General features: G+C 42.3%; 3 protein-coding genes across 5 annotated transcripts in view; 1 reads left to right on the top strand and 2 right to left on the bottom strand.

Annotated features, from left to right (window-relative positions):
* Positions 1–1,763: 1,763 nt before the first annotated feature.
* On the bottom strand, positions 1,764–12,866 carry ALG8 (ALG8 alpha-1,3-glucosyltransferase). Its single transcript, XM_058018543.1, has 13 exons — positions 12,781–12,866; positions 11,850–11,928; positions 10,375–10,568; positions 8,837–8,946; positions 7,367–7,434; positions 6,723–6,849; positions 6,033–6,136; positions 5,799–5,919; positions 5,374–5,513; positions 4,804–4,943; positions 4,155–4,252; positions 3,632–3,704; positions 1,764–2,383 (listed from the first exon to the last, which is right to left on the bottom strand). Exons 1-13 carry the CDS (start codon positions 12,858–12,860, stop codon positions 2,152–2,154), a joined length of 1,566 nt encoding a protein of 521 aa, XP_057874526.1. The 5' UTR covers positions 12,861–12,866; the 3' UTR covers positions 1,764–2,151.
* A 1,031-nt stretch (positions 12,867–13,897) lies between these two features.
* The window catches only part of KCTD21 (potassium channel tetramerization domain containing 21), a 14,258-nt gene continuing 212 nt past the window's right edge, over positions 13,898–27,943 (bottom strand). The window contains exons 1-2 of one of the 3 annotated variants that reach the window (XM_058045026.1): positions 26,179–26,427; positions 13,898–19,785 (exon numbers count right to left, since the gene is read on the bottom strand). In XM_058045026.1, the coding sequence (XP_057901009.1) occupies positions 18,973–19,755 (783 nt within the window). In that variant the 5' untranslated portion in view covers positions 19,756–19,785; positions 26,179–26,427 and the 3' untranslated portion in view covers positions 13,898–18,972. Of the gene's footprint in view, positions 19,786–26,178; positions 26,428–27,943 lie in introns of those variants that run through there. The other 2 variants (XM_058045024.1, XM_058045025.1) reach the window with 2 other exon arrangements.
* The window catches only part of USP35 (ubiquitin specific peptidase 35), a 27,015-nt gene continuing 26,657 nt past the window's right edge, over positions 27,586–27,943 (top strand). Inside the window, exon 1 of the mRNA XM_058045023.1 lies at positions 27,586–27,635. The gene's annotated coding sequence lies outside the window, so the exon portion shown is untranslated. The remainder of the gene's footprint in view (positions 27,636–27,943) is intronic.

Below are 27,943 nucleotides of genomic sequence, written 5' to 3'. Positions count from 1 at the left end.
TCTCTACTGACCTAGGCCGCAGGCTTGCTGCAGAGCCCTGGCACCTTGGCCCCTGAAGCAGACAAGGGATGCACAAGCCTGAACTCCTGAGCTTTGGGGTAAAACAGCAGGTTCAAAGGGGCGATGTGTGGTAGGCGGTTCGGGAAGGCTGCACCTTCCCAATGCCTCAGCGATGGGGAAACGAAGAGGGAAATGTGCGGCCTGGAGTTTAGGATCAAGGGAGGCTGCGCCCTTCAAAACCCTGAGAGAAAAACCCTGCAGGTGTGCGCCCCAGCGGACTCCCCCCTGAATTCAAACAAAGCTGAAGGACTCCCCTGTCTCCTTTTTGGGCATAAACTTCTGGCGTTTGTGGATTTTCCTGACATCTGCACAGGAGGAGGTTGGGCATTGCTGCTCGGCAGTGGGAGATGCTTCAGCTGAACCTGGGATCATTGGGATTGTACAATGGTGATGCACAGCCACTTCCACAGTCATGCCCTGGTTCAACTTCACAGAATGGTTTGGGTTGGAAGGGACCTAAATGGTCATCTACTCCCAGCACTCTGCCACAGGCAGGGAGAACTTCCACTGGACCAGGTTGCTCTATCCAACCCAGCTTTGAACATTTTAAGGGATGGCACACCCACAGCTTTGCCTTGTGGCTTTTTGGAGGATTTCAGGAGGTGCAAAGGCATGGCTGGGGAAGAGCCAAGAGGGGTGTTTGTAGGGTTTTTTTGCATATTAACATTTCCCTACACAGGACAGCACAGCAGACAGATAAACACAAGCATTGTGGATGCCTTACCCTGAGCAGAGCTTTGAGGCTTGAAGCCGAGATAAAATGCAAGTACAAGAAGTATTGTGGCACCACTGGCAGCCACAGCAACATGGCAAAGCCAATGATAGTGTAAAAAAGCAGAAACTGTGAGAAAATAATTAAAACCAGAATGAAAATGTCTTGAATAAACTCACTGGCAGTAAACACTTTAAATGTACAAAGTGTTTAGTTAGAGAAACAACCACAGTGATTAATGTACCTGTTGCCCTGACAAGAGCCACTCTATTTTGAATACCCTAAATATTCAAAGAACTCAAAAAGCATAACTACCCCCTTGGCTATCCTTGATGAAGGGGTCCCATACTTCAGCTAACATAGAATAAAGTTCAAAAACTACTGTCAAAATAGTCATAGTAGTAATAAAAAATCCACCCCTCTCTCCTCCTAGTTTTTTGTCAGCACTGCAGTCCAAAGCAGTCCCCAACATCAGAGCAACATCTTCTAGGGATGGTTATGTAGGGCTTAAAAGGTATAATTATTTACTGCAGAAATAAATGCTATCCTTTGGGGAACATGATTCCACAGAGGCAAAAAACAACCTACCTTTTCCTTAAGTCATTACAGGAACTGTGGACATTTGACCTTTTGTTAGAGTTGTAGAATTTAATTTAACTACAAATACAGCTTATGCAGCCACATTACCCGGTACATTTAATAGCGTTAAAATATTTCATTTGAGTAGCATGCCTCAATTTGGTCATCTGGTCTACAGAAAAGAGCTACTAGAAGAATATGAAAACCTATTTGCAAAGTATCTATGAAACAAGGAGATGAACATATGGACATATTATAAACATTATGAACAGATGGACATATTATAAAATTTGATATTTGAGTGTGCAAAGCACCTCAGGACAAGTTTCCAGCTACACACTACATCCTTAGTTGTGTGGGTGTCTCTCAAAAGCAGGGTCTAGACAGGAGCAGAAAATAATGCAAGAAATGCTAACACAAAAAATACCAAGTTTTTAATTTACAAATTCCATAGAACACAGTTACAATGCTCTCCCACACAACAATCATCCTTTGTAATTTGCCACAGCAACTTCTATTCAAATACAAACCACAATGGGAAAATGAGGCAGGTTTTCCTCAGGACAGAAGTCTGGGCCTTGTTAAGCTCCACAGTTTACCAGCAGCCCTGCCTGTCACTGTGACAGTGCTTCTGATCAGAGGTATCCTGTTGGGCAGTACAGGAGTGTTGGAAGAGGAGCTCCCACGTGGTGATGGCACACGCACACTGTGTCTCATCTTGGATGGCCTTGTGACAACTCCTCACCGTGCCAGGAATCCCCTCCAAGGGGTATCCTGGGACTGGTCCCAGCACTGTGGCTTTACTCAGCCTTTTGTCTGACAGGAGTTCTCTCAGTCAAGACAGAGATGTAGAGTTTCAGCCAAGCGTATGTGATTCCCAGAGCACAGTACACAGAGGTCAGCAACAGGGGGACAAAAGGGAAGTGCTGCTTCCAGGGGGTCAGGGGAAATATGATTTCACAGAAGATTTCCAGGGGCACTAGTTGGATGAGGTAGATTGTTTCAAGCCAGTTAAGTAGAGGTTTCTCTCTCCTGTCAGAGAAATTAAAAATGAGGTAGTGTTAAAATATATGTTAACTAAAAATAACTATTATGTTTTTCAGCTATCCCAATGCAAAGAGAATCTCACATTAGATTGCAGTAATGGTTTCAATAACAAGTTAAAAATTTCAGTAGGAAAAAACCACTATGATAACCAAGAGTACAGCTCAATATCGTTATCAAGTTCCAGGATGCCTTGGAAGCCTAAGCAGAAACTCATCAATTGCTCTGTTCACCTTACTGTTTCAGTAAACAACTGAACAGCCCTTCATACAAAGACTTGTTTCACCAAAGTTGTTCTACAACAGAAGACTGGAAATGCCAGGTTTTTTTAACCTCTTCCCCCAAGCTTTCTATAGGATGGACTTTTCTGTGAGCTATCTCCCTTGCAAAGTACACTGATGGCAGGAGTTTACTGCAGGTAGTTTGAAGGGAATTTCATGTTTCAGCAAGTTAAAAACAAGAAATTTGCAGAAGCTCCCTCTCTTAACAAAAACTATGCTCCTATGGAGTTTTTAGCTAGAGCTCCTGAAACAGAATGACTGAATTCTTAAATAAAGAAAATCACCTACAAAAGCAGGTGCCTGAGGTAGTGAATACATGTTTACAGTACTTCATTACAGCTTGGGTTTGCCCTGAAAAGTTTGGGAAAGAGGGAAGTGGGGACTGCAGGGATTACAAGGATAAGCACTAATCTTTGGCCAAGTGGTAAGAGCTCCATAGGCTGTGAACTACACAGGGTGACTTTGGCAATTCCATGTTCTGCCAACCAAATACTTGCAGCTTTGTTGACAAATTACAGCTTGTGAATGAATGTTATTTACAACCTGTCCTTTCCACACATTAAAATACTAACCAATACTACAAAAATCCACAGTACAATAGGATAAACAATCTGCAGACAAATCCCTAGTAGTAAATGCTAGAATACTACATTAAACCCTCAGAGGTTACAGCATCACAACTCCAGGCTTTGACAGAGCATGAGGCAGGTGGGGATCTACAGCCTCCTGGGACTAACTGGGCAGCTGTCACAATAACCAGCACGTGCTGCAATTAATCCTAATTTAAGCACTGCCTCCTGAGAACAGAGGCAGCAGCATCTTTTGACTAGTAACACCTTAATTTGACTCCTCAGCATCAGTTTTCTGTGCTGCTTGTCCCTTATGACAATGGCTGTTCCCAACACCAGAAGAAATGTTGTTGTTTCTGGCACTGAGATCAAATTTCTTTAATTACCTGAACAGAGATTTCAATGAAGAGAAGCTATAAACAGTAAACAACAGCATAAGCAGTATTTTAATTGGAAGTTCTGAAAAACAAAGAACATGATGTACTTTTAAAATTAAATATAAAAAACTTTTGCCATATATATATTGTAGTATCTTTAAATCTTACTAGTCACATTTGCATTATCTGGTTTTATTTTCTGGAGACCTACATGTTTTACTGCTTAGCATGCCTAAAAATACGCATAAACATTTACTAAAGCAAATGCCAAGCATTTGCAATACACGTACTTCAATTATCTAGAAACATACTGAACACGAAATAATTACTATTATAATTAATCTAATTAATTACTATTATTATAATCACATTATAATTACTATCTGAGATAGCACTACAAATAAGATTTTCCTTTTCTAAAGAAAACACAAACAACTGGCAAGTGACTAAAGCAAAAATGACAACCAAATCAAGACTATTGAGCTCTATGTTGCAAGTTGTACAAAAATTAACTAATAGAAGAACATTTTACCTGGTGTTGTGAACAACAATGGAAAAAGTGAGAAATGCCCTGTTGTTGCCAGAATCAAGTAGATGCCAGCATCCTTGGCTCTCTGAATAGACAATAAGCTAAAAAGGCAATAATTTGTTATGCTTTTGTCTTTTAGCAAAGAAACCTAATTTCAGCAGGAGAAAAATCAGCCAGGAAACCATCCCTCAGAAAACCACACACCCACTGAACAAAACTATCAGCAAGGCCCAGCACAAAACAAGAGCCTAAACATCACCAAATATCTGAGGAAGGAAAATACAGTTTGTAGCAATACTGGTCAGGCAGTTTATGAACTACAGCTTCAGTTCTACCCTAGGCAGGCATGAAGCCCTTTTGGTAGAAATTGTGTATTGTTCTGGTCAAGCACAGTGCAGAAGATCCCTTTCCTCAGCTGGCTCCTGAGCAATCTATCAAGCATTTTACAATATGAACCACAGCACCCATCAAGGTTTGAACTGCGCCCAAAATTAATTTATTTTACGTGCACTACACTGTTACAGCTTAAGGCATTCTATGAAAGAGTTCCTCTTCTGAAATATACTGACAACAAAGTGATTCCCTTTGAGGATTCCTCAACAAGTGGCTGCAGGTTCAGTTTGGCCAAGTACTTTGTAACACATTCTCTTACCTTAAAGGCAGAATAGCAAGGAGTATTGCTTTCTCATGCACGTGCCAGCCAAACATGAAGGAGCTCAATGCACAAAGAACAAGGCACTGTAGAAAGCCTCGGGGCCCTTGAGGTTTAAACCAAAGACAGAAAACAGAGGGCTAGAAACAACAGGCAAAAACAGGACTTCAGTGAAAAGTCTGGCAATCCCGAAGACAAGCCATTGTCCAAAGAGATTTGTCAATGTTACTAAACACCACTGCACCCAGGTTGTGCTTGCGTGGCACAAACATTATATTGCACTGGAGGAAATCAATCCATTTGGATGTATAAGAAGAGACTGAAGGATTTTTGTTGAAATATCAGGAGGGAAAAGCAGACTGAAAGACCACAGCCAACTCCCCACTATTTGTATTGCATGCAAAAATTGTCTGCCAATCTAAGCCACTAAACACATTTTATCAGTCACTACATACTAGTAATGATGTACCTGTTGCCCTAGAATTAAAATTCATATGAAGTGCATACTATCAATTAAAACCTACTAGGGACAAAATAGAAAAAACTTCAAAAAATATTAGTTGTTCTTACCAATATAGCTATGAAAGTACAGATTAATGTTGCCAGTGGAGTCACTGAAGGGAGGACAGTGTGCTGAAACTCTTGAACCAGCCCTCCTGTCATGGAGGCTTTAGGGATTTTTGTACCATCAAGAAAATTGCACTTTAACCCTAAAAACAAAATACACAAAAAAGCACAAACTGTTAAATGCCAATAAAGAAAATGAAGTAACTAAACTAAGTACATGGCCAAGTTTTTTCTTTTTGCAAAGGATGGCAGAGGGAAGTGATTGATCTCTGACCTACTGCTGGTAACTTATGTACCAGATTAAATGGACCATATGATGTATGCAATTTGAAAACACAATTTACTGCCTACATCACAAAGGGGGAAGACTAAAATAAAGCAAGCTCTATCTGCAAACAGGCATCAAAAAGCAAGATTAACATACTGACCAAGAATTGTCAGTGCCTTGTCCATGGCATTATACAAAGCCCAGAAGTTGGGGGCCCAATAGGCATGGCAGAGACCTCGCTTGAAAGGGAAGAGCCGTGAAATGACTTGAGGCAGCTGACCCTACAGAAAAAAAGACCAAAGAAATGGCCACTTTAGGTGAGACATGGTTTATATTTTTATAACAAAATTTTCTAACTGTTCAGGGGAATAACATATGAAAAAGGGGTTATTACCAATACTAGGAAGGGTCCCAGTGAAAGAGCAGAAACAAGACAGACAATCAGTGCCAGAAGAGTTACATGAAGAAAGCTGAAACTTCTCCACTTCAGGGATCCATCTACAATAAAAAAAGATTCAAGAAACAGCTGCTGTGGGAAGCGGTAAGGGAAACAAAGCATTCTTCACTAACAAGGAATTCCTAGCATCTATCTAAAAGGGGCACACAGCCTTTTATGTCAATATATTCGGTTTCTTCCTTTAACAGCAGGTATTTCTTTTGCTCACATTGCAGCTCCTGTATTATACAAGCTTTCAGTATTTTTCGAGTTTACCTCCCCTGCTCATATGAAGAGTATCAGGCATGTTTCAGTGCTAAAAAGTGGGGAGAAACTCAAAGAAGGTCTTTGAAATAGTTTCTAATACTGTCGAATTGTTCCATATCCAGAATAATTCTTATGGCTTCCAAGTGCCACCTGCAGCTTGTTTGTGTTGATTTTTCTTAACAAAGAACTCTTAAGGAACAGGAATTTTACAAACCAAATCTATTTCAAAGATTCTTCAAGATCCTAACAAATCTGCTCTCAAGCAGAAATTTTGTTTGAGCCATATTGTTCCAATTCTATCTTCCAAGTCTTGAGTGCTCCCCTAGTTCCAGTGATTAACACAACTCCCCCCAAAAGCCAGTGAGGAAAGCCCCACCTTACCTGCATTATTTGCAGTAAAGCAGTAGGATCGTAACAAATAAATGCCATATGCTGGGGCCACATACACGTAGATGTGCTTGAAATGCAGAAGAACAGCAAAAAGTAGAGCACCCTCCAAATACCTTTTCTGAAAGAAAACAAAACAAAACCTAAGCTTTTCTCTTTGTAGTCACTTTTAATGATCCTCTGTTGTAGTCCTAAGGTGATGAGACATTTATTCTAAGTATTAAAAAGGGTATTTACTTCAAATTACAAATTCAGTAGTGTTATGCAAAACAGGTATGGACAAGGGACTATCCTGTCACACAATCACCTCTTCACAGCTTCAGAAGTATGTTTTCTAAGGACCGGTGATTTGGAAGAAGATAAAATGCCAAGAAATGATGCCACATTGCTCAGGGGTAACACTGAATATAGCCTTCTTATGGGGAAATATAGCTTTCTTACTGCAGCATCAGCAAGCAATTATGGTGAGTTTCAAGTCTTTCTCTCTGCCACAAGCTCAATAAACAATTAGACATTCAGCTTCACACAGCTCAACATGAAGCCACTACCATTGCCCACAACATGACCAGCCCTATGAATTGAATTAATGCACCCAAAATACACATGGCAAGAAATCAACAAGAGTCACTTGGGTTTACCTGACACAGCCGAGCAACAGAAAGAAGCATCAGCCCAAAGAGGAAGCCATTGTACTGGAAATGAATATCTGAACTTGAGTCAAGGAATAAAGCAAGCTTTCTTAACTACTATGTGTTCTGGAGAAGACTCAAAGTTTTGAGGAATAAATTAAAATTAAAATAGAATTTAAATCAAGAAAGCAACCTTAAACTCACAGCACATAGACACAAGTCATTATTTAACCTTACCTGTAAGCAGTGTCAGATACAAATTACACTAATGCTGGCATACCACCTTGATGAAATGAAACACAACAATCAACACATATATTGTGCAAATTTTATAATATAAAGTAAAAAAGGCTAAATCTCCACTTTAATTTTAAAGTTATTAGTTTCTGCCACACATTGTTAATGCATAGTGACAACAGCCCTCATTTTTCTACCACTTCTAAGTGTATGTAATATATAGAAGAAATATACATGTATATGCAATATACACAAGAACTATGACAGAGAAAATGAAGTCCTTCCTTTAAATGCACACTGTGGCAAGACTGACTTGCAGGAACTGCAATTTCCAGAGTTATTTTTATATAGGATATGGACTTGTTGGGAGGCATTCAGATAAAGCCAGGAAGATCCTCAGAGGACTGGAGCACCTCTGCTATGGAGACAGGCTGAGATAGCTGGGGTTATTTCAGCCTGAAAAAGGGAAGACACTGGGGAGAACATGTAGCTGCTTTGGAAGGTGCTCTAAGAGAGCTGGACAGGGACTTTTGACAAGGGCATGAAATGACAGGGCAAGGGGGAATGGTTTTAAACTAGAAGAAGAGATATTTGGATTGGATATTAGGAAGAAATTCTTTGTTGTGAGAGTGATGAGGGACTGGCACAGGTTGCCCAGAGAAGTTGTGGATGCCCCGTTCCTGGAAGGTCAGGTCAGGCTGAATAAGGCTTTGAGCAACCTGGTCTAATGGAAGGTGTTCCTGCTAAGGCAGGGGGTTGGAACTAAATGATGCTTAAGGTCCTGTCCAAACCAAACCACTCTACAATTCCATTACTGTTCTTTAGAAAGACTTCCTAATTCCCAAATAAAGTTAAACAAATTGAATACACTCTGAATCTTAAAACACTTTGAAGACTTTCCTTGCCACAGGACAAACTTGGAACCACACCCAGGACACAGAACCACTCTGCTAATACTCCTGTAGGTGTGCAGAGGAGGAACAGCCAGCAGAACAGGCACACTGCTGCCAGACTGGTTGGTCCTCCTCCACTTCTGGCAAATCAGACCAAGGACTGACTAACTTCCATTTTGCCAAATAGTCATTCTAATGAAAACAAAGTTATTTAACTAATCCCAGAAACAAACCCAGCTGTGTAACTTGCTATGACAGCAATAATAATATAGGATTGTGCCACACACTGTAAGAGGTTGTTAAAAAACCAAACAAACCACAAACAACCCACAACGGTTGGAAAGGATACGATCCACAATTAACAACCCAAAATTCCACAAGAGCAGAACAGCAAGAATAAATGTTGGTTTTTCCAGGATATCCTTTGCAGCTCGTTTTCCATTTATACATCTGCAGCACCTAAATAAGAGCAGAAGAAATAGAAGCTTTAATTCAAACATACAGGCAAAAACATTGTTGGTTCTTAGAGTTAAGAGCTGCACTTACTCTGAAGTTTGCCATTTTATCAGGATGCAAGGCAACAAAAAAAGCCTTGCTAAATTCATCAAAGGCAGACAGAATCATGAACAAAGTATAGTACAAAAAGGATTTTCAATTTCAATAGCTGTGATGTTTTCCACATGCTAAAGCTTACATTATGTAACAGCCTCAGGATCAAGTCTCCCACTCAGAAAGTGTAAATCTGTCACAGCCTGCTTGCCATCATGAGCAGTGGATTGCTACTTTTGGAAACAACAGAGGGAGTTGTAGTTAAGGTCCTCAGCTGGACATAACCTCTCCCTGGCTACTGCTGCCCCCTGCTATATTAGGAGTTATTTCTGTTGGTTAAAAACAACTTAGTACTTCTCAGTGTGAAGCAATATGGTTCATATGACTTCTGAAAGCAGTCTTAAATCACATTAAAATGTTATAGATCATTTGTGTTGAAATGCAACCTCCCTGCCATGAGCAGAACACCTTCCACTAGACTGGGTTGCTCAAACCCCCATCCAACCTGGCCTTGAATTTTTCCCAGCAGAGGGCATATACCACCTCTCTTGGCAAAATGACATTGTGCAGACACCTGCCCTGAGCCTTCAGCCTTACATTCATATATCTGTGAGTCAAACAATAAAAGGAAAAGAAATCATATTGCAAAGCTAGTTACATAAAGCAAGTAAATAAAGGAGTTTAGGCAGGGCTCTAATCAGAGAATTTCCTATCCAGGTTTTGAGCAGAAAGAATAAAATGATGGGAGACTCTTATAGCCAAATCATTAAGGTAGGCAATGTATTTCTCAGAACACACTCCCACTCTACTCTTTAGGGATAAGGGAAGTAATTCTTCATAAAGTCAGGCCTCACTGAAAGCATCCAATCCTAATTACATCAGACTTGGAATAATCAGTTTATCATCAAAACACTAGAGAAACTTTGCATATTTGATGATACTGCCATTTTCTGACAGATTTCCTTTATGCTTCTAGAAGAACAGAGTAATCAGAAAAGTAACAGGAAAAAACTTGTTGTGAGCACACCAGCTGTCCTGCAACTCCTACAAAAGGAGTTCAGTGACAGAAGTAAACCCAAGTACAACACATGAAACAGCAGCTGGTGTCCAAGTGCCTGCAAACCCATCACATGTAGTGCAACTGTATCTCCAAGAAGAACACATTATCTTGTGTTTAGCAGCGTATTCCAAGATTCTCCTTGAACAGGTTCAAGCAACTCTGGCATTTCCCTTCCTTTACAAGCTTATTTGTACAAATAGTTATTTGTTGTGGCTACAGAACAAGCCCACATATGAAGGCCTATCCACTGTCCCTAAAATCAGAAGATTAAGACTTACTCATGAACTGCATATATGAAGAGGGTATCTGTAAAGATGACAGAAAGCCTTTGGAAGAAGACGGTTGCACGACTGGTGTAATTCAAGTTTTCAACAACCAACATCTGGGGGTCAAAGTACTTGGCAATGTGAGAAAGCACATATTCAAACCAAGCAAAAAATGGTGGATAATCCAGGGTCCATTCCGAGGTTGCCTAAAGACAAAATAAGGTTAAATAGTTGATAACAAACCATGCTGTGTGCAGTCCTACAGGTACAGCTCACTGCAGCAAACCAGCCACTGCATTTTCCCTCAGTACCCTCTCTGTAACTCAAACACTCCACAATCAGCAGCCACTCTGTGGTGCTGTAAGCTGTTCTCCTGCAGTACTGGTAGAGACGTGACATTTCCTGATCAGCAGGAAAAGATTAAAGAGCCTCTTGTGCACCTTGTGCACTTAACCAGTATATAACTGTTTGTTATCTCTAAATGTATTTACAGTAATAGGGCCATTATTGCAAAATCTCAGTAAAACAGCTCAGAGCCAATATTTGTCTATACTGGAGTGATCACCAACACAACCAGTTTCAAAATTACTTTCACTCATCAGTTAACAAGCTTTAACTCTCACACAACCATATCATGACCAAATGGCATTATGTGATCTCTTCCCATAAGGACAGCTGCCATGCCCTGACCAAGAATTAACTCCTTGGCTGTGGAAACAGGAGAGGAAGAGGCATGAACAGAGCAGGCTGGGAGGGGGTATATTTTTCAGTGAGCATGATCCCAAATGCTTATGCTGCATTGTTGAAAGGCATCCTATGTTCTGGCACAGGGTTAATGCTGGCATTATAAAAATTTGTTTGTAAAACAGTCCGTGGATCAGTCCTAAAAAAGTTCTAACCTGCACAAATCTTTACTTCTAGGCGTTTATGTGGAGTACTAGACACTATAGCATCTATCTATCCCTGTACTCCAGCAGATACCAGGGGACAGATTAAAACCCAATTAGGTAGGCTGAGTCTATGACAAACCTAAAGGTGTTTTGCCTAGATAAAAATCAATGCATGCTACTAGCACACCAGCAAAGCTCAAAATTTGAATGCAGTGATTGATTTCATAATGGAAAGATGTATATACCCATTAGCATGACTCACTCTTTATTCTGGTAACTGTGTATCACCAATGAGGAAAGCATAGACACCGGCAATTTAAGAGTACAATGAAACTTGCTCTGGTGCTACACAGCCTTTCCAATAACCCAAGTGCCTTAATTGCTTTTCCCATTTTGCCTTCATAAGTACTTGCAGCTTCCCCAGCTAACTTTCATGTTTTAGCTAAATGCTACACAAGGCCAGCAAATTGTGACTGGCATCTTTTTGTCCCACTATATGACAGTCACCAACCATCCCTTCCAGCATTCACAAGGTCTGTCATACCACTGTACTCGTAATTCATACACAGCTAAAACACACCCCAAACATGTCCTTACCTCATAGTACCACTGAGAGAGGGGCAAGTTGTGGGTGATGGCAAGCCAGTTCCTATGGACTTCGAAATCTGTGGAGTAACTACAGAAGGTCCATGTTAAGAGTCACATACGTGCATGCACAAAGGGGAAAATTTCAGAGCACATCACCACATGCAGACAAGAAGGAAGCCACTCTATTTATCAGCTCTAGGACGCTACTGTGATCAAGTAACAACGATGCTGCTTAAGAACTCTGTGCCAAAGACGTATCATAGAATGGTTTGGGTTGGGAGAGACCCTAAAGACCATCTTGTTCCAACCACACCTTCCACTAGACCAGGTTTCTCAAAGCCCCATCCAGCCTGGCCTAGAACACTTCCAGGGATGGGGTATGCATGGATTCCCTGGGCAGCCTCTGCCAGTGTCTCACCAACCTCACAGATTTTTCTCCTGACATCTGATCTAAATCTCCCATTTTATTTCGTTTAAAACCATTCCTCCTTGTCCTATGACTGGCCATGTAAAAAGTCACTAATACAGGTGCTTATAGGGCAAGAACTATTTATATCTTGGCTTTTTAGGACAACTAATGCGAAATTCCAGGCTCCAACTGAAGCTTAACAGCAATTTGTTAGGGGTTTTTCTCAGTATAGAAACTTAAAAATACAAAGCATAAATGTTTCAGCACACTTTCAGCCTTCCCGAGCCGCAGCCAGCCGGAACGGGGCAGCAGGGCTTCCAAAGAGGAAAGGAAAGCTGTGCCACGCGGCGGAGGCGCCGCCTCGCTTCCCTCACGAACCCAGGAGCCACATGGACCTTCAGGGCCTCCTCAGGACGGTGGCACCACGCTGCCCGCGGCCGGCCGCCCTCGGGGGTTCGCGGCAGTCCCATGCCCCACCCGCCCCGCCCCGCCCCGCCCCGTCCCGCCCCGTCCCGCCGGGAAGCTCCTTACTAGGCGGGGATGAGGAGGCACTTGAGGAAGGACACGCCGAGCGCCAGCGCCCGGAACCAGCCGCGGCCGCCCGCCGCCATGGCGCGCGCCCCCTGTCCCGCGCATGCGCCGCGCCCGCCGCGCCGGTTTGAAGCGCGCGCGCCCGCCGCGCTCGCGGCGTCGGGAGCGGGGCTGCGGCTGCGCGTGCGCGGGGAGGGCGGGGCTCCGTGAGGCGCCGGAACGGGCGCGAGTGGGAAGGGAGGGAATTTAGGTTGGGTATCAGAAATTCTTTGCTGTGAAGGTGGTGAGGCACTGGCACAGGAAACGGCTAGTGATTAGCCTGCACGAACACAGATAAAGAATGCAACAAGAGAACCCCTGAGACCACAAATCAAGAGGCATTGGCAAGAATGAGTGCATGGACTGAGGGTACAAAAGCCCAGGGACGTCTTTGTTGAGCGTCCCTCTGTGCAGACACCCAGCCTGAGCTGACCTACTGCTGTACCAGGCTATTACTATTTACTTTTAGAAATCCAGCACCTGAGACTGCTAGGGAAGCTCGGGTTGAGCCCGAAGGAAGAGGAAGCATGCCTGGAGTGAGTGTGGGTGAGCGAGCAGCTGGTTGGTGCTCTGAGGCCACCCAGCCTCCCCTGGGCAGAAGCTGCTTTGAAGTAAAGTACACCAGCTTAGCTCTGCTCCAGGGAGGTGCCATCTCCAGCCTGTGTGGCTGGTGTCCAACAGCTTCCATGAACAAAGTGCTCTTTCAGAGGAACAGGCTCAATTTCTTAAAATACTTTCCTGCCAGCCTGGAGGGTGGATGCATACAAGGCTGATGCCTTTTTAGCTTCCTTACAGCAAACCTCCATCTATCTAAGAATAGTATCTTGTAGGAGCTGCATGGAATCACACAGTTAATATGGTCAATTTTTATTTTCCTGTAGAGCAGCAATGTATTATTTGCTCGAGCTCAGGACCTAGAGACAAGTCTAACAGCAGTAATGCATCAGGGTTTCCCTCACTAACAAATCCTCTGTTTTTAAATGTTTGAAACGTAAATGAGTTAATGCATTTTAAATGGTTTTGATTATTTACAAAAGCTTGTTCACCCAAGTTTCGTACAATCGCACTAATTCCTGGGGACCTTCTTGCAATTCCTGCCACCGAGAGGTGGAGATAAGCATTACAAGGACACAGTGGTTAGAGAAAGAGAAAGCTACAAGTGCAGCAAGCATCACTTATGCTTTTTTCTCAAGAAATATGTCAGGCAGAGCACCTCCTGCTTCATTCACATTTTATTTACTATACATTAATTTATCTAAAATACATAGTAGTAACAGTTCACAGAAGGAGTTGCAAGCAGAGGAATGCAATCAGATTTTAAAATGTGATAGCCCTACAGTCTCACTGTGAAGGTGGTAAGCAATAAAGACCATCTTTTCACACTTTTCAAACACTACTGATTCAAAAGCATGGCTTTTAGTGAGTTGGGGTCCAAATTCTGATCTTGCAGTGGGAAAAATCCTGCAATTAGGAGTTGGAGCATGAAAATACTGAGGGGAATGCACAGAGGATGAGGGATGAGGAGAAGAGAAATTATTAGATTCAGCCCTCCCCTATAGCTCTTTTTTTTTTTTTTTTTAATGAATTCCCAGGGAAAACATTCCTTTTGTTATTCCAGGTGAACCTGTGAGCTTGATCTGGACATTTATATGCAATCAGCCCTTCTTGCACAGACTATCTGTGACTGCCTCTACTAATCCTCAGTCTCTGCATGAGACTGTTATTGGGAGGGCCCCATATTTGTACTTCTTGTACCCTGCATGTTTGTGTCCATCAGCATGTAGATGCAGAATGGAAGTTCAATGTTTCAAAATACATGGAAATTCTGAGCAGAGGCACCAGTTCTACAGGATGGGGTGAAAATAAAACTGCCCGGAGGAGTCTTCTTCATAACTTCTTCATTCATCTCTATGCAGAATCAGAAGTTCCTAGGCTTATTTTCCACAGTCTATGGCTGAAGGCAGTATTTATCACTTCCACCAACCTTGTATACAGGCTCCACCAGCCTTTCCACCTCACTTTTTATTCCTGGGAATAAATCTGATTGACTGCAGATATTTGCTGCCTGTGAACTCAAGCAGCGATTTTTACTCAACAACCCAGTTATAAAGTTCTAAGTACAGCAGTGCAAATGCTTGGTGATTTGAAGCACATGCAAATTGAAGCAAAGCTGACTGTTCCTGAGAAGCTACTAGCATAAGTCTTGGCATGATCCATATTTAAAGAGGATAATAGGAGATTAAAATTGGAAAGGACCAGTGAATCATTCTAATCACAGACTCTTGTAGCAAAATCTTTGTCTCCATTGTTATCTTGCTGTTTTTGGTTTTTTTTTTTTTTTTTTTCCTGAATACATCAAGATATTTTTATTCTCCCCCTTCTAAATCCTGGATTTCTTGTTAATGTGAATTCTTTCAGAGCTAACTTTTTACAACTACTTCTTTTATTTCTTTGCCATTGCCTGCAGAAACAAACACTCCTCCCATCAACTCCTCCCTTTAACAGCTGTATAAACTATTTCTTATTATTTATATACAGTATCAGTCTCATCATTGTAACTGGACATGGCTAGATATTTAAGAGATATCAAGCTTAAAAACACTTAAAGAAATCCATGAGTGATTCTTTCTGGAGTCCATTAAGATGTTTCGTAAGTCTTTTTGCCATGTAAGAAATATCACTGTGCTATGCACATGTCCAGATCTGAGAATGCCATTACACTACAGCTAAAATCTTGTTTATCATCTGTCCTGACACTGGTATTCTTCTCCTCTAACACTACTGAACACTCTATTCAGTGGTCACTTAGGAAAAAAAATAAAAAATGAGGTCATTAAAAAAAAACAAAATTGCAGGGCTTGGCCTCATTTTGTACACTAAGGTATTGAGAGAGACAGGCATATGGCAGAATCAGGAGTTATGCACCAAGATAGAAGAAAACACACACAAAACTTCAAGGGAAGAAAATGTCACTAGATCTTTCCAGGAAAAAAAAAAAGTTTGTTCTGAGAGTGAATATTCCACTCAGCAGTGAAATAATTTTTAGATGTTACTGCTAATAAATGCCAAGTGCTTTCTATGACTAGTGATGGGGTTGTACTATACTTAGCATGGCTTTGTGCATGTTTGCTTCTCTTTAATTCAGGAAAACTCTTGAGAAGAATCATTATCAGTGCTGTTGACTGGCAAACAAAAGCAAGTTACACTTCCAGGGCTCAGAAAAAGAAGGTAAACAAAAAACAGCTATTCAGATAAAATGCAAACAAATGCTCTGGAGAGAGAATGTTCCTATAAACAGTCATTATACCGTAACTCACAGACTGCAGAATTCGGGAGCAGCTATAAATTGAGCTTAGTGTGGAGTGTGAAATAGCAGCTGCATTTGTAGAACATATGTTTGACTGCAATCACAAGTGATTCACTTACCACTCATTTCCAGTATAAATAGTACCTCATACTTGAGGATGTTTATTGTGCTTAGCAAGTTTGAGGTACCTCAGGTTCTTCTGTTCCTTCCAAAGCATGGCTTCACTCATGTCTTTGCAGTGGTTGGAAATTTTGCATCTATCTATCTATCTATCTATCTATCTATCTATCTATCTATCTATCTATCTATCTATCTATCTAGAGATATTTTGCATCTCAATATCTGTTAATAAATGACAGAGATTTGGGGCCAGCTGTACCTTTTACTGACTTAGTTGCATGAACACAAATAAATGTGTATTCAATTTGTTCATCTCCTGCATAACAGACTGATGGGTTAAAGTACTCCAGGTGAAGATCTGAGTCCAGTTCTCTCCTTTTACAGACTCCTCTTACTTGCCTTTCACCAAGAAAAATGCAGTAATCATACAACTCTCCCATGGAATATTTTATTTTGCTGAAACAGAATGGAGCAGAACTGATCCCGAGCTCTAAAGGATGTAGGTCAGACCCTCCTCCACTCCACCCTTCCAAATGAGATCTAAGCCCACTGCTCTTACCTTTGGATAAACTCAAGGTGACAGGAAACAAATTCCTACTGGTATTATTTTAGTCATGACATACAAGAGCTCTGGTTACAGATCATTTAAAATCTACTCTCAAGGGTGTGGATTAAAAAGAAATACCATCAACAGTCCCCAAAATCTCTGTTATCATAAATTCAGCAAGGGCATATCTGTTTCAAGTCACAGATTTGATGAAAGAGGGTTCATTTTACAGATCATAATCATATTACCAGCAGAGATCATCCCTGTCAATGTCCAGCTGACCAGCCAGATCATGCTTTGTAATTCAGGACTGGGATGGAAAAAAAAAAAAAAAGAGTTCTTCCTAATGCAACTAAATATAGAACAACATGGTGACTCAAACTGGAATTTGGTCACAAAATCCTATTTACAATCCTCAAACTACACAACATTTGTCATGTTTAGTGGTTCTGAGGGCTTCAAGCCCAATCAGTGCTTTCTGACAACATGGTCCCATGTATATCATGCTGGTTTAGCACCAGGTCAGACAAAGGGCAGTGGTTTGTAACAACTGCAGAATGTGCATTTTACCCATGAGCATGCTGATTTGTTTTGTGCATGCAGTCACAGTTTGGGACAGTAGAAATATATTGATCACACTGGTTTTTTATAAGAAAAAAAGCTTCTTTATGCTTGTTCACAGGTCAGCTTAATGTAACAGAGAAGCTACTTTGGGAAACAAGAACATGCGCATTACTGAGCTTCGCAGCCCTGTGCTAGAAACCTTTGGAAGTACTAAGCCTCTAAATGCAAAACTTAGTTATTGCATTTTCCCTTCTATCTCATTAAAGATACCTGAGAAGGTTCCAGAGGGCCTCTCATGCACTCACAGCAATCTGGTTTGGGAAATACAGTAAAGACACTTTTAAACATTATTAGCCAAGAAAGAACCATCTTGAATGTGGCACAAATGATGTTTAGAGACAACATGCAGGTAGTGAGTTATCTTCATTACAGCACAGACCAGGTGTGTAGGGAAGAGTTGACCTCTGGTTTCCCACTGCTTTCCCTCTGGCAAGCTGACACTGAAGCCAAGCAAGTAGGTAAAATTCTTTTAGTGACCTGACCATTTCACAAAGATATTAGACAAAAAAAGGCTTAATGAACCAGGATAGGAAAAACGACCCTCTGTTTTTGCAATGAAAAATATTAGGTGTAACCTGGTGAGAATGTTATCTTTTCAAATTAAATCCATCCTACCCAGACAGCATCCCATGCATTCCAGGCACTGCTGAAGGGAGTTATGTCCAAAAGAGGCTCAAATGTTTAGAAGACATTTGGGGGCCTCTGCCCCAAAATCTGTCCTCCCATTAAAAAGTTTCAGCAGCATCCTCCAGACAAACATTACGATTGTAAGAGAAAGAAAAGGACTAGTTGTCTCGGATGCCTTTGGAATGTAAAAGTAAAGATTTCATCTTCTTGGTTTGTAATAACACCATTCTCTCTTCTATGGCTTCCCTGCCAGTCACATCATTCCAACACGGTTTCCCTAAAGCACAATAAAGCAGGGGCTTCCACACAGGGTTGAGAAAAAACCCCAAGCCAGCTTCACAGAAATCCTTTGTTGAACCCAAAGAGATGGGATCCCTTGCTCATTTGCAACTTTTACCGTCCTTTTCAGCTGTCTTGAGTGCATGTGGGAAGGCTTCTCCTCCACAGATCCAAAGCTTCTTGAATGCTCTGCACAGGTGATACAGCAAGGCATGGCAAATGTGCTCCTAGGGCAGTCTGCTGCACTGCAGCTCCATGGTATCTTTCACTGCATCCATTCTCCAGATAGATTCCAAACCACGGGTACTGAACTCTCGCATCCCCTGGCAATGCGGGTTAAGGATCACCCATTTTCCAACTGGAAAACATAGAGATGACAGAAGTTAAGTGATTTTCTCCAGAATTGTACAGCAGGTCAGGGGCAGAGGCGGAGACAGATCCAGTCCTTAATTCAGGCGCTAGACAATATTGCTTCTGTCTGGAATATGGACATATTCTGGAAGGTCGTATTGGTAAGTACATTAAAGGAAAATCATCTCCCTGTTAGTGACTCTTAATCCAGATAAGCATGATTCTGAATTAGGCTGTGTGTTTTAAAGGGAAACACTGAACCTGTGTTATCTCCATGCTAGCACCACAACAGCCATTCCTACTTGTACCGAATTAGGCGAATAATCTTATTATTCATGAAATCTGAAGTATGTGGATGAGCAGAATCTATGCAGAAACCATCACTCATGGCTATTTTCAGCACTTCTTCCACAAACACCTGGAAACTATTGATTTGCTTATTATCTGGCACCACCCAAAGTCTCTTCAAGTTCTGCTTGGTGTACTCCTCTTCGGGAAGGCCTTCCACACTTGCAACCCAATCTAAGGTCAGGTGGTTGGGGTCCTGCAGGTAACTGGATATTGAGGAAAGGTTTCCATTGAAACAGTAGTACAGCTTGGAACCAAGAAGCTTCAGGAACAGGCACGACGTGGAGAAGATATGAGCACTGAAGACTTCCATGTTGGAGGAAGACAGGCTGTAAATCTGGGGTGCTTCTCGGACAGTGAAGTGAACAGTCTGGGTCTTCTGATCAAGGGTGATGTTGAGCATGGCATTTTTCTCTGCTTTAGAAAGCTCTATCTCTTTCTCCTGCAAGGCCTCAATCAGGGGCTGAATTTGATAAAAATCTACTTCCCGTCGCAGTAAGCCCATTTCCTGAAAATCTTCGGGAAGATCCAAGTGAGAAGTTCGTAAAAAGTTCAGGATATAGCGGAAGATTTTGCCATCTCTGTCAATAAAGCAGTTGCCTTGGCTGTCCTTCTTGGTTGGGATCTTCCCACTAAACATGGCCCCCAGCATGGAGTCTGGAAAGCTAGTCAGAGTGGACAGAGAGGTGGTATAGAGTTTTCCTCCAACATTGAGCGTGATAGGTTCTGACATGATGGAAAAGTCACAGTGCTGGGACTAATTCTAAAAAAAAAAAAATTAAAAAAAATCCAACACCACACATTTAGTTGCATTAATCTTTTTTAAAGGAATAAATAGTACTAAATATATAAGAGTAACCATGTGGCAAGAATTCACCATAGAAATTAGAAGTGAGGAATTATTTTTGGGGTTGTATATTGAGAACAAGCATAAGGATGTTTTTTCTCCTAACAGATTTGAACAGGACGTTGTTTAATTCAGTTTAGTGCCAGAAATCATGATTCTTTCAAACCTTTACAATTATGCTAAAAGTGAATCTCTCCCACTAATACCTACAATGAGGGCTGACTTCAAAGTAGCATTCTAGGTTTGTATGATAACATTTCCCTCACAGAGAATTGAGAGGGTGCAAAGAAGAAAAGACGAGAACTTGACACAACCCAACATCTTCCATAGTGTTTGAGGCTACGATTACAGTAACAAAGCAGTTCAGCAGAATCCCCTGACATAAGTCTGAGTGCAGTCAGCATAGCAGGGAGCCAGACAGCACTTGCTGCCGTAAGCACCCGACAGTCTGTGGTTCCTTTCATTAAAAATAATCACCAGACTTTCTCCTTCCATTGTGCTTTACCCTAGAAAACATTTTGTAATTATTTGGGGCCATATTCCAGTTGACATTGTTTTCATGCCGAGCCTCTGCCCATCAGCTGACATGAACTAAGGATGTGATTTTAAGGTGCACTTAAGCCATAGGAAGGGGCATGCATGACCTCCCCTTGCCCTCCACCATACTATCTTCCTCCCTTATGCCACCTCTGGCACTTATCTGATCCCTTAGTGAGTCAGTTTAGGGAGAAAACACAACATTTTCTATTCAGCATGCTTTGCTCTATGTTGGAACTAGACCAATGCCAGGGCTGGGGCAAGGGAAAAGAAAGGAGCTGTGCAGCTGTCTCCAGTGCAGTTCAGCTCAGCTGTCTTGTGCAGGTGGCCCATTACTCCTGCTACCTGAGGACCTGCAAACCTGTTTTTCCTTGTTTGCTGAATCTAAATTAATCAACAGTTCAGCAGGAAACCCACGGTGTTTGCTTACAGAGGCAGGAGGTAGCTCTTGCTGTAGTAACTAAGGCCATTCAACAGAAAGCTGCCAAACAACTCCCTTAAAATTGAACTTAAGTGCGGGCATTTTCCTAACTAGTAATGGAATAACCATAGACACTACCCACTATTATCAGCTCTGGAGTCACAGCAAAATGCAGATAGGAATAAGATAATTTGTGCTGGAATAGCTATTCTTTCATGGCTGCTAAAACCCAGATAATACTGCAAATGGCATTCTAAAACAAATACATCTCTAGACATCAGCACATTTTGCTGAGAAAAACTGGCCCAACCTAGGGCAGATAATTAACAGGTCAAAGTAGAGCCTGTCTTTAACTTCTTAAGACTAACATTCCACTTTGTTCTTTAGCTCTTGGCACACAGCCTATATTTCACTGGGCAATAATGGACAGATGCAGATCTCTAAATCTAGAGTGCTTTCCCTGTGTATCCCTCAGTGCCATGCCTCCAGCAAAACTGGCAAATAAAGATGCATGTGCAGGTCAACACAACAACACATGCATTGATGACCACAGACCATCCTTGTGACTAACCTCAGCCAAATATACTCCAGAAAAAACCCTATCTGTTCCAGTGCTAAACTCCCCTTGGCACTGTAGTCTCACCATACTTCCCACTCTTGAAGACTTAAACCCAATTTAGTGTCAAGAGCTGTTAAAACCTGATCGTGTGGAGACTTCACTGATCTAATTCTGTCGCACGAGTGGCTGCCATGGATTGTTCCCCGAAGGACTTGCAAAATGTCTGCAAAAGCATTGCTACAAGAACAATCAGGCATTCACAAAAGCAGCCTAAAATGGATTTTACTTTTTTTCACATTTCATCAAACAGAAGCTTCCCCATACCTCCCAACAAATAACATAGCCTGTAGAAGCAGGACTGATAGTGACTCTCAAAGCCATGTTCATTGCTTCCCACCTCTGCTGCCCTTCAAGCTGCTGTAGACTAAACAACCTGTTCTTCCTTCATAGGTGAAGCTTTCAGATTTTTAAGCCCATGCCTGCTTATTTACACCATGAGAGTTTTTCCTCAAGCTGTCTGCCAGACTTAGTCAGACACAGAGCAAGATGTTTCCCTTGATGCGTCTGTGACAGATGGCAGAGCTCCTGGTCAAGAGTCACAACCCAAAGACCACCATGCAGCCCAAAGACAGAGATCTTCATTTCAAGCTCATCATCCATCCCAGGTTTACTCTGATCCAACACCTCACTGATAGCCTGAATGAGAGGGGAACGACTCAGTCCAACCTGAACAGATAACATTTAAATCTCCTGTAACTGTTTTCTTATCAGCAGTCCAAAAGGGATGTTGCCAACAAAATATGGCAGTAACATGAGCTCTCTGAAGCTGAAGACTGTATCTATGCTGGTGGCAACAGCATCAGAAATCAAGCCAAACCTTAGCTCTGGAGCTGGAAGAGTGGCACAGAGATTGGGAGCCTGAGAGGCATGTGGGCCTTGCTCATCTTCCACCTCTGGACATTGCTCAGACACATGTCCTGGACAACCCATTCTGCTTACGGCTATTTGGCATTCTAAAGACCCATACAGACTGCATTTCTCACTCCCAGGACACCAGCCTGCTCTGATTTTGAACCTGCCCGTGACCCCTGCACTAGATTAAATTTAAAACATTTAACAAGGCAAACATCTTGCCCATGGATAAGGCTGGAGGATAACTATTCCTCAGCTGTCATTCCTAATTGTCTTCTTTTACCATTTCTTAGAGGTTTATATCCTCAGAGTGTGAAGATGAGTCAGATAGTCTGGGAACCTCAGACTATCAGGAGAGCCAAAAACGTGAGCACAAATGAGCACGAATGTCTACTGGATTTATAATCAACCTGGACTTAGTGCATTGACCAACCAACATATTTGGGAGTAGCTGGGGAAAGTCAGTCTTTGCTGCTTTTTTCCCTAAACGCTTGTTTATGAAAAACTGTTTTTCATAAACCTGTAAAAGTTGAAATAAAATGGGTTGTAAGTTTTATCTCTTTAATCATTCAACCACCTTTTGCAGCCCCCAGCACGGTTTTTCAAGTCCTGGGTGCTTTGCTAATACAATGTAAAGGTAGTCCAAAAATGCAGCATGAAAATCACTTCTTCTTGGTGAGATTTCCACAAAGAGGAGGTACCAAGAGCAAGCATCTGATCTTGGACACGGGAGGCTACTGGTCTAGTGGAAGGTGTCCCTGCCCATGGGATTTGGGGAGAGGGGGGGTGGGGGGGTGTGTAGGTTGGAACTAAAATGACCTTCAAGGTCCCTTCCAACCCAAACCATTCTATGATTGTATGATTCCATAACCTGCTGTCACCAAGGAGAAGTACAAACTGGGTTACGGTTCTTGGAAGCAGAGAATTACAGTAAAGTATTTTGTGTAGCTCCTCCCCAAGCAGCATTTGAAATTCACTCAAATTAGGTCAGCTAGAGATCTAATTTGACAGCTGAAGATGCAAATTTGGCTGAAGAACACAAGATTTATTTTGTGCTTCTAAGAGCAACCTGCATTTAAATACCTCTTTTAATATCATGGAGGAGGGGAAAGTCTACATTTGATTTAAAGCCAAGATATTACTGCTTGATGTAAATTTGAGAGAAACCAGCAGTGCATAGTCAGCTTTATGAAAAAGTCAAACTCCTGAACCGAGGCTGCTGTCTCAGCATCTAAGCATTTCAATTGACCACAGCTTGTAAATTTCAACTTGGGTTTTACTCTTAGGAGCACCCTCAACAGCAGCATTGAGAACATTTCTGCAACAACCCTCTACCCATGAGTTTAGTTCAGCAAAGAACTGGGAGAATGATGGGGGTTGACACAGCAGGAAGGTATGCAAGTATGCAAAATGACAAAAGCAAACTGTTTTCACTGATCCAGGCCCTCAAGTATGTAGAACCATTATCATCATACCACTTTGTTTCATAACCATTTTGAATGTCGAACAGCTTTGGATAAGCTTTTTTTCCCCTCTCCTGTATTCATAACATTTAAAAGCACTTTAATTAGCTAATAAATAAACTTCTGTATACATAATTTAACTGAGTGTCTGTTTCACCCAATTTGGCAAAAACCCACAAGTGTACAGTAATCACCAAAACAAAAAGAACCCCATCAGCCATGATTTGCCAATGTAAGTAAAATGTAAACAAATGGCACAAATATTACTATGTTTTTAACCACTGAAAAATACATACAACTGTAATCTATCCTTTTTAGCAAAAATAATGCAGTTTAATAGAAAATCTAAAGTTATAGATATGTTTATATGGTTGTCAAAAGATAGCCATAGCTCTCTCTATATATACATATATACATACATACAGATATAGATATAGATATAGATAGATAATTTTAAACAGGATTTTAATTGGGAAAAGAAATTGATTGCCAACACACATTTCACTTTAAAAATGTTAGGGAAGGAAAATGAATCAATCCTTCTGGATTTCAGAGGCAATGCCCAAGATCTGGATAACCGGCTGATCCTAGTATCATTCAGGGATTTAATTAATGAGATTAATTAAACACAGAACAGCAAAGCAAGAACAATCTGTAATTTGGTTGAAGAGGATCATGTTGAGTTGTTAAGGTTTTTAAAGTCCATCTTACAGGCTGCTTAGGGCCTCTGAAGCCCTTACATGTGGTATTAAAAGCATTAATTATTTTTTTTAAGCATTAAAATTGAGGCATCTCCTGGAACACAAGTTAACATATGCTGTTACAGAAATAGAGTTTTTGCTGCAAGATTACAAAGTCACTGTTTTTAATGGTTTTAATTTCATGGAATGACACAATTATAGAATGGCCTGTGTTGGAAGGGACCCTAAAGATCATCTCGTTCCAACCCACACCCCATGGGCAGGGACACCTTTCAGTAGACGTGGCTGCTCAAAGTCCTATCCAACCTGGCCTTGAACACTTCCAGGGATGGGGCAGCCACAGATTCTCTGTGTAGCCTGCACCAGTGCCTCCTAACATGATGTCTAAAGTATTGCATGGCTGGTTAATTTTATCATGAAGCCTTCAACAGCTCACCTGTGAAATATCCCTCAACAATCAAAACTTGGAAAATCTGTATTTAAGACACTGAAATATGTGCAGCTGCTGTAAGAAGTAGTTGAGGACTAACAATGAACCGCAAAATACACACACAGGAAAAAGAAAGGAAAAATAAAAAAAAAAAAAGAAATTAATTATTTAGTCTGATGCAATGAATGATGCCTAAATGGCAACAGAATTAAAGTAAGCCAGGGACCATTTCTGCTAAGCATCAGGAAGAGCAGCCAGACTAAAAACCTCTCTGGCTTTTTGAGTATTGCCAAGAGAGCTGGTGAAAGCCACATCACGTAGACAAATGTTACAAGAGAGAGATCAGGTAGTGCTTTATAGGAAGTAATTCTGTCTTAGGAGGGGGCAGGATTGATTTCACCTCAGAAAGAAGTATGAAAAAAGAAAGAGCTGGGCACCTGTTTGGCTGCTGGAGACTTTAAATGGGATTCAGCAAAAGATGGTTGTTGCAGGATGAGGCTCCAGTCTGCTCCATTAGAGCATATTAACTGTGAACACACAATCAGGGAAACATGCTCCTTCCTGTCTGAAGCTCCTTCTGCTTTGGGTTTTGCCCACACCTGGCATGTAGCACTTTGCTCCACTGTGTCTTACTGAAATTCACATTTTGGTTTGAGGCAAAAATTCTAGTTTCTACAAAACACCTGAGCCCTGAGAAAGCAAGCAAATAAACATACAAACCCTCATAAAGTTGAGAACTCCAGACCTGGACACAGCCAAGCCCATGGCACTTGCTGCAACTCTACCTGCAGAACAGTTCTGTGTCTTGTCCCTTCTCAAGGGGACAACCTCGTGGAGGAAATCCAAATCCTACAAGTTCGTGCCCTTTCTGTGTTATGGGGGCTGCAAACAAAACACTCTGAAGCCTAGAAGTCACCTCTTGAAATACAAGATAAAAATAATAATAAACTAACTAAAGGGGGAGGGCAGAAACAACCAAAAAATAGTATTTAAGGGTTAAAAAAAACCCCAACAAATCACACCTCAACTAACCACTTACCCAGCTTTCAGCAGACAATAGGCACCAATGAGAGTTGAGTTTTAGGAAGAATTTTGGACAAAATCCTTTGCAAGGATAGACTCACCCCTCCCTTCATATATCCCTGATGCACATTTACTTAGCTCAGCTCATCCTTTACGATCGAAGGTTAAACATTTGCAATACAGTCCCTGCACCCTATATGCTTATTTATGGCAATCTTAGAGAGGAAATCCCATGTTTTCCCATAGCTGCAGAACGGACCCACCTGATCTTGGACACTTACTTAATATGAACCCCTCCAAGTGAGCAGCACGTAAGAGGCTTAAATTCAGTCCGTGAAGCAAAGCATGGCGTGCCTGCCAGCAGCAATAGATCCCGAAATGAAGCGCCTGCGGGGCGGCACAGCAGCTTTTTCTTTCGAGACTACTGTGGTGCCTCTGGAAATTTCCAGCAGGCGTTTGGGGAAAGGCCGCTCACCCCGAGGCTGGCACGGGGGACGTGGCGACAAGCGCCGGGAGGGGACTCAAATTCCCGGCAGGCGTGAGGCAGGAAGCGACGGGTCACCCTTCCTTTCTGTCCTTGCGACAGAACTGCCATCGATCTGCCGGCGGCGTCAATGCTGGGAGACAGACATACTGACTATCCACCTTCAGAGCGCAGCTGCTTATCTGCCACTTATTTATATTTAATTTATTTTTCATGTTCTGACCCTGCTTTGTTATGCACAGAAACGCTGTTCTGCCAGTGAGCCGCAGGAGGGATGGGGAAGCGGGAACGGGAGTTTCGTGACTCCCTGGTGTGCTGTGGGTACCGTGGTGTGTGCTCATCCCTTTCCAAACCCGCACCTCCGTGCCCTTGAGCATCTCCCGGGCTGCTTGCTTAGGGATGCAGCTGGATGCAGGAGGCTTCGCGTAGGCTCTCTGCAGACGCTGAATTTACGCATGAAGAGAAGGGGTAGGGAGGCGGAGGTAGGGAAATAAAGCTGGTGCCCAGCTAGTAAAAACAAGGAGCGATATAAAGCAAAGGTCAGGTCCCTCCTGAGAGAAGAGGAACAAAAGCAGCAGCGCACAGCAGGGAGCAGGAGAGCGAAAAGAAGGTTAAGCGCTGCCGAAGGAGAACGGCTGACGACAAGATGGAGGGGGAGAGGGAGTGCAGAGCCACAGGGATGCGGCTCCAGCCAGGTCTGGAGAATAAAAGCCCAAGTGCTGCAGTGCTCAGCTCTCTCCTGGTGACGTTCAACACTTCTAGGCTCAGGGGCTGCTGGGTGGGCAGTGCAGATGGTCGGGAGGGCACTGCCACCGCCTGCCAGACAGGAGCCAGCTTGGGGTCTCAGGGCAGTGGGAGCACCACTTTTCCATCAAAGCTGATGGAACCCTTTGTGCAATCCAATATAATATATCAGTTCTGGCAGAGGTTTTCACTGATTTTCAATGTCCTTTCCCAGCACTCATTTAAGTATCACTTGGCATGCCTGGAATATCTTCCTGATACTCTTTATTTCCTTCATGGACCACTTTATTTTGTCCCTGAACAACTTCATGGCACACGTGGTAGCCACCACCTGCTCGATGGACACACGGGGTGGTTCAATAATCCAGTTTCCACCTCATCTCCCACTGACACCATTGTTTCCAGAGCATCCCTGCAATTAGAGGGCGGCTAATTGGCAGTACGGATGCTGCCGCACCAGAGCAAAACCCACTCAGAAATCACGCTAACAAGGTAGGCATCACCCAAAATTACACCCTCTGGAGGGCATATATGGCGCCCATCACCCAGCTGGATCCAGCTGGCTTCATGTCCCGGGTGTGGGCATACAGGGCTTGGATTCCCTGTGAATACTTTAATTTCGGAGATGTTGCATTGAAAGGGGGCAGGGGAATGTGCAAAGTTTGCAGAGCGGCGCTGAATCCGACCCTGTTAGGGACAACTGGAGGTACGGCTCCTCCCTGCATAGCCAGGCGTCCACAATACTGAATTAGCTCAAAATGCTAAAAAAAACCCCCAAATTCCCCTTCAGAAGGGGCTCG

Source organism: Melospiza georgiana, chromosome 2 (assembly GCF_028018845.1).
Source record: "Melospiza georgiana isolate bMelGeo1 chromosome 2, bMelGeo1.pri, whole genome shotgun sequence".
NCBI classification, from domain to species: domain Eukaryota; kingdom Metazoa; phylum Chordata; class Aves; order Passeriformes; family Passerellidae; genus Melospiza; species Melospiza georgiana.
The sequence above is the reverse complement of the archived record's forward strand: the minus strand, read 5'-3'. Positions and strand labels throughout refer to the sequence as shown.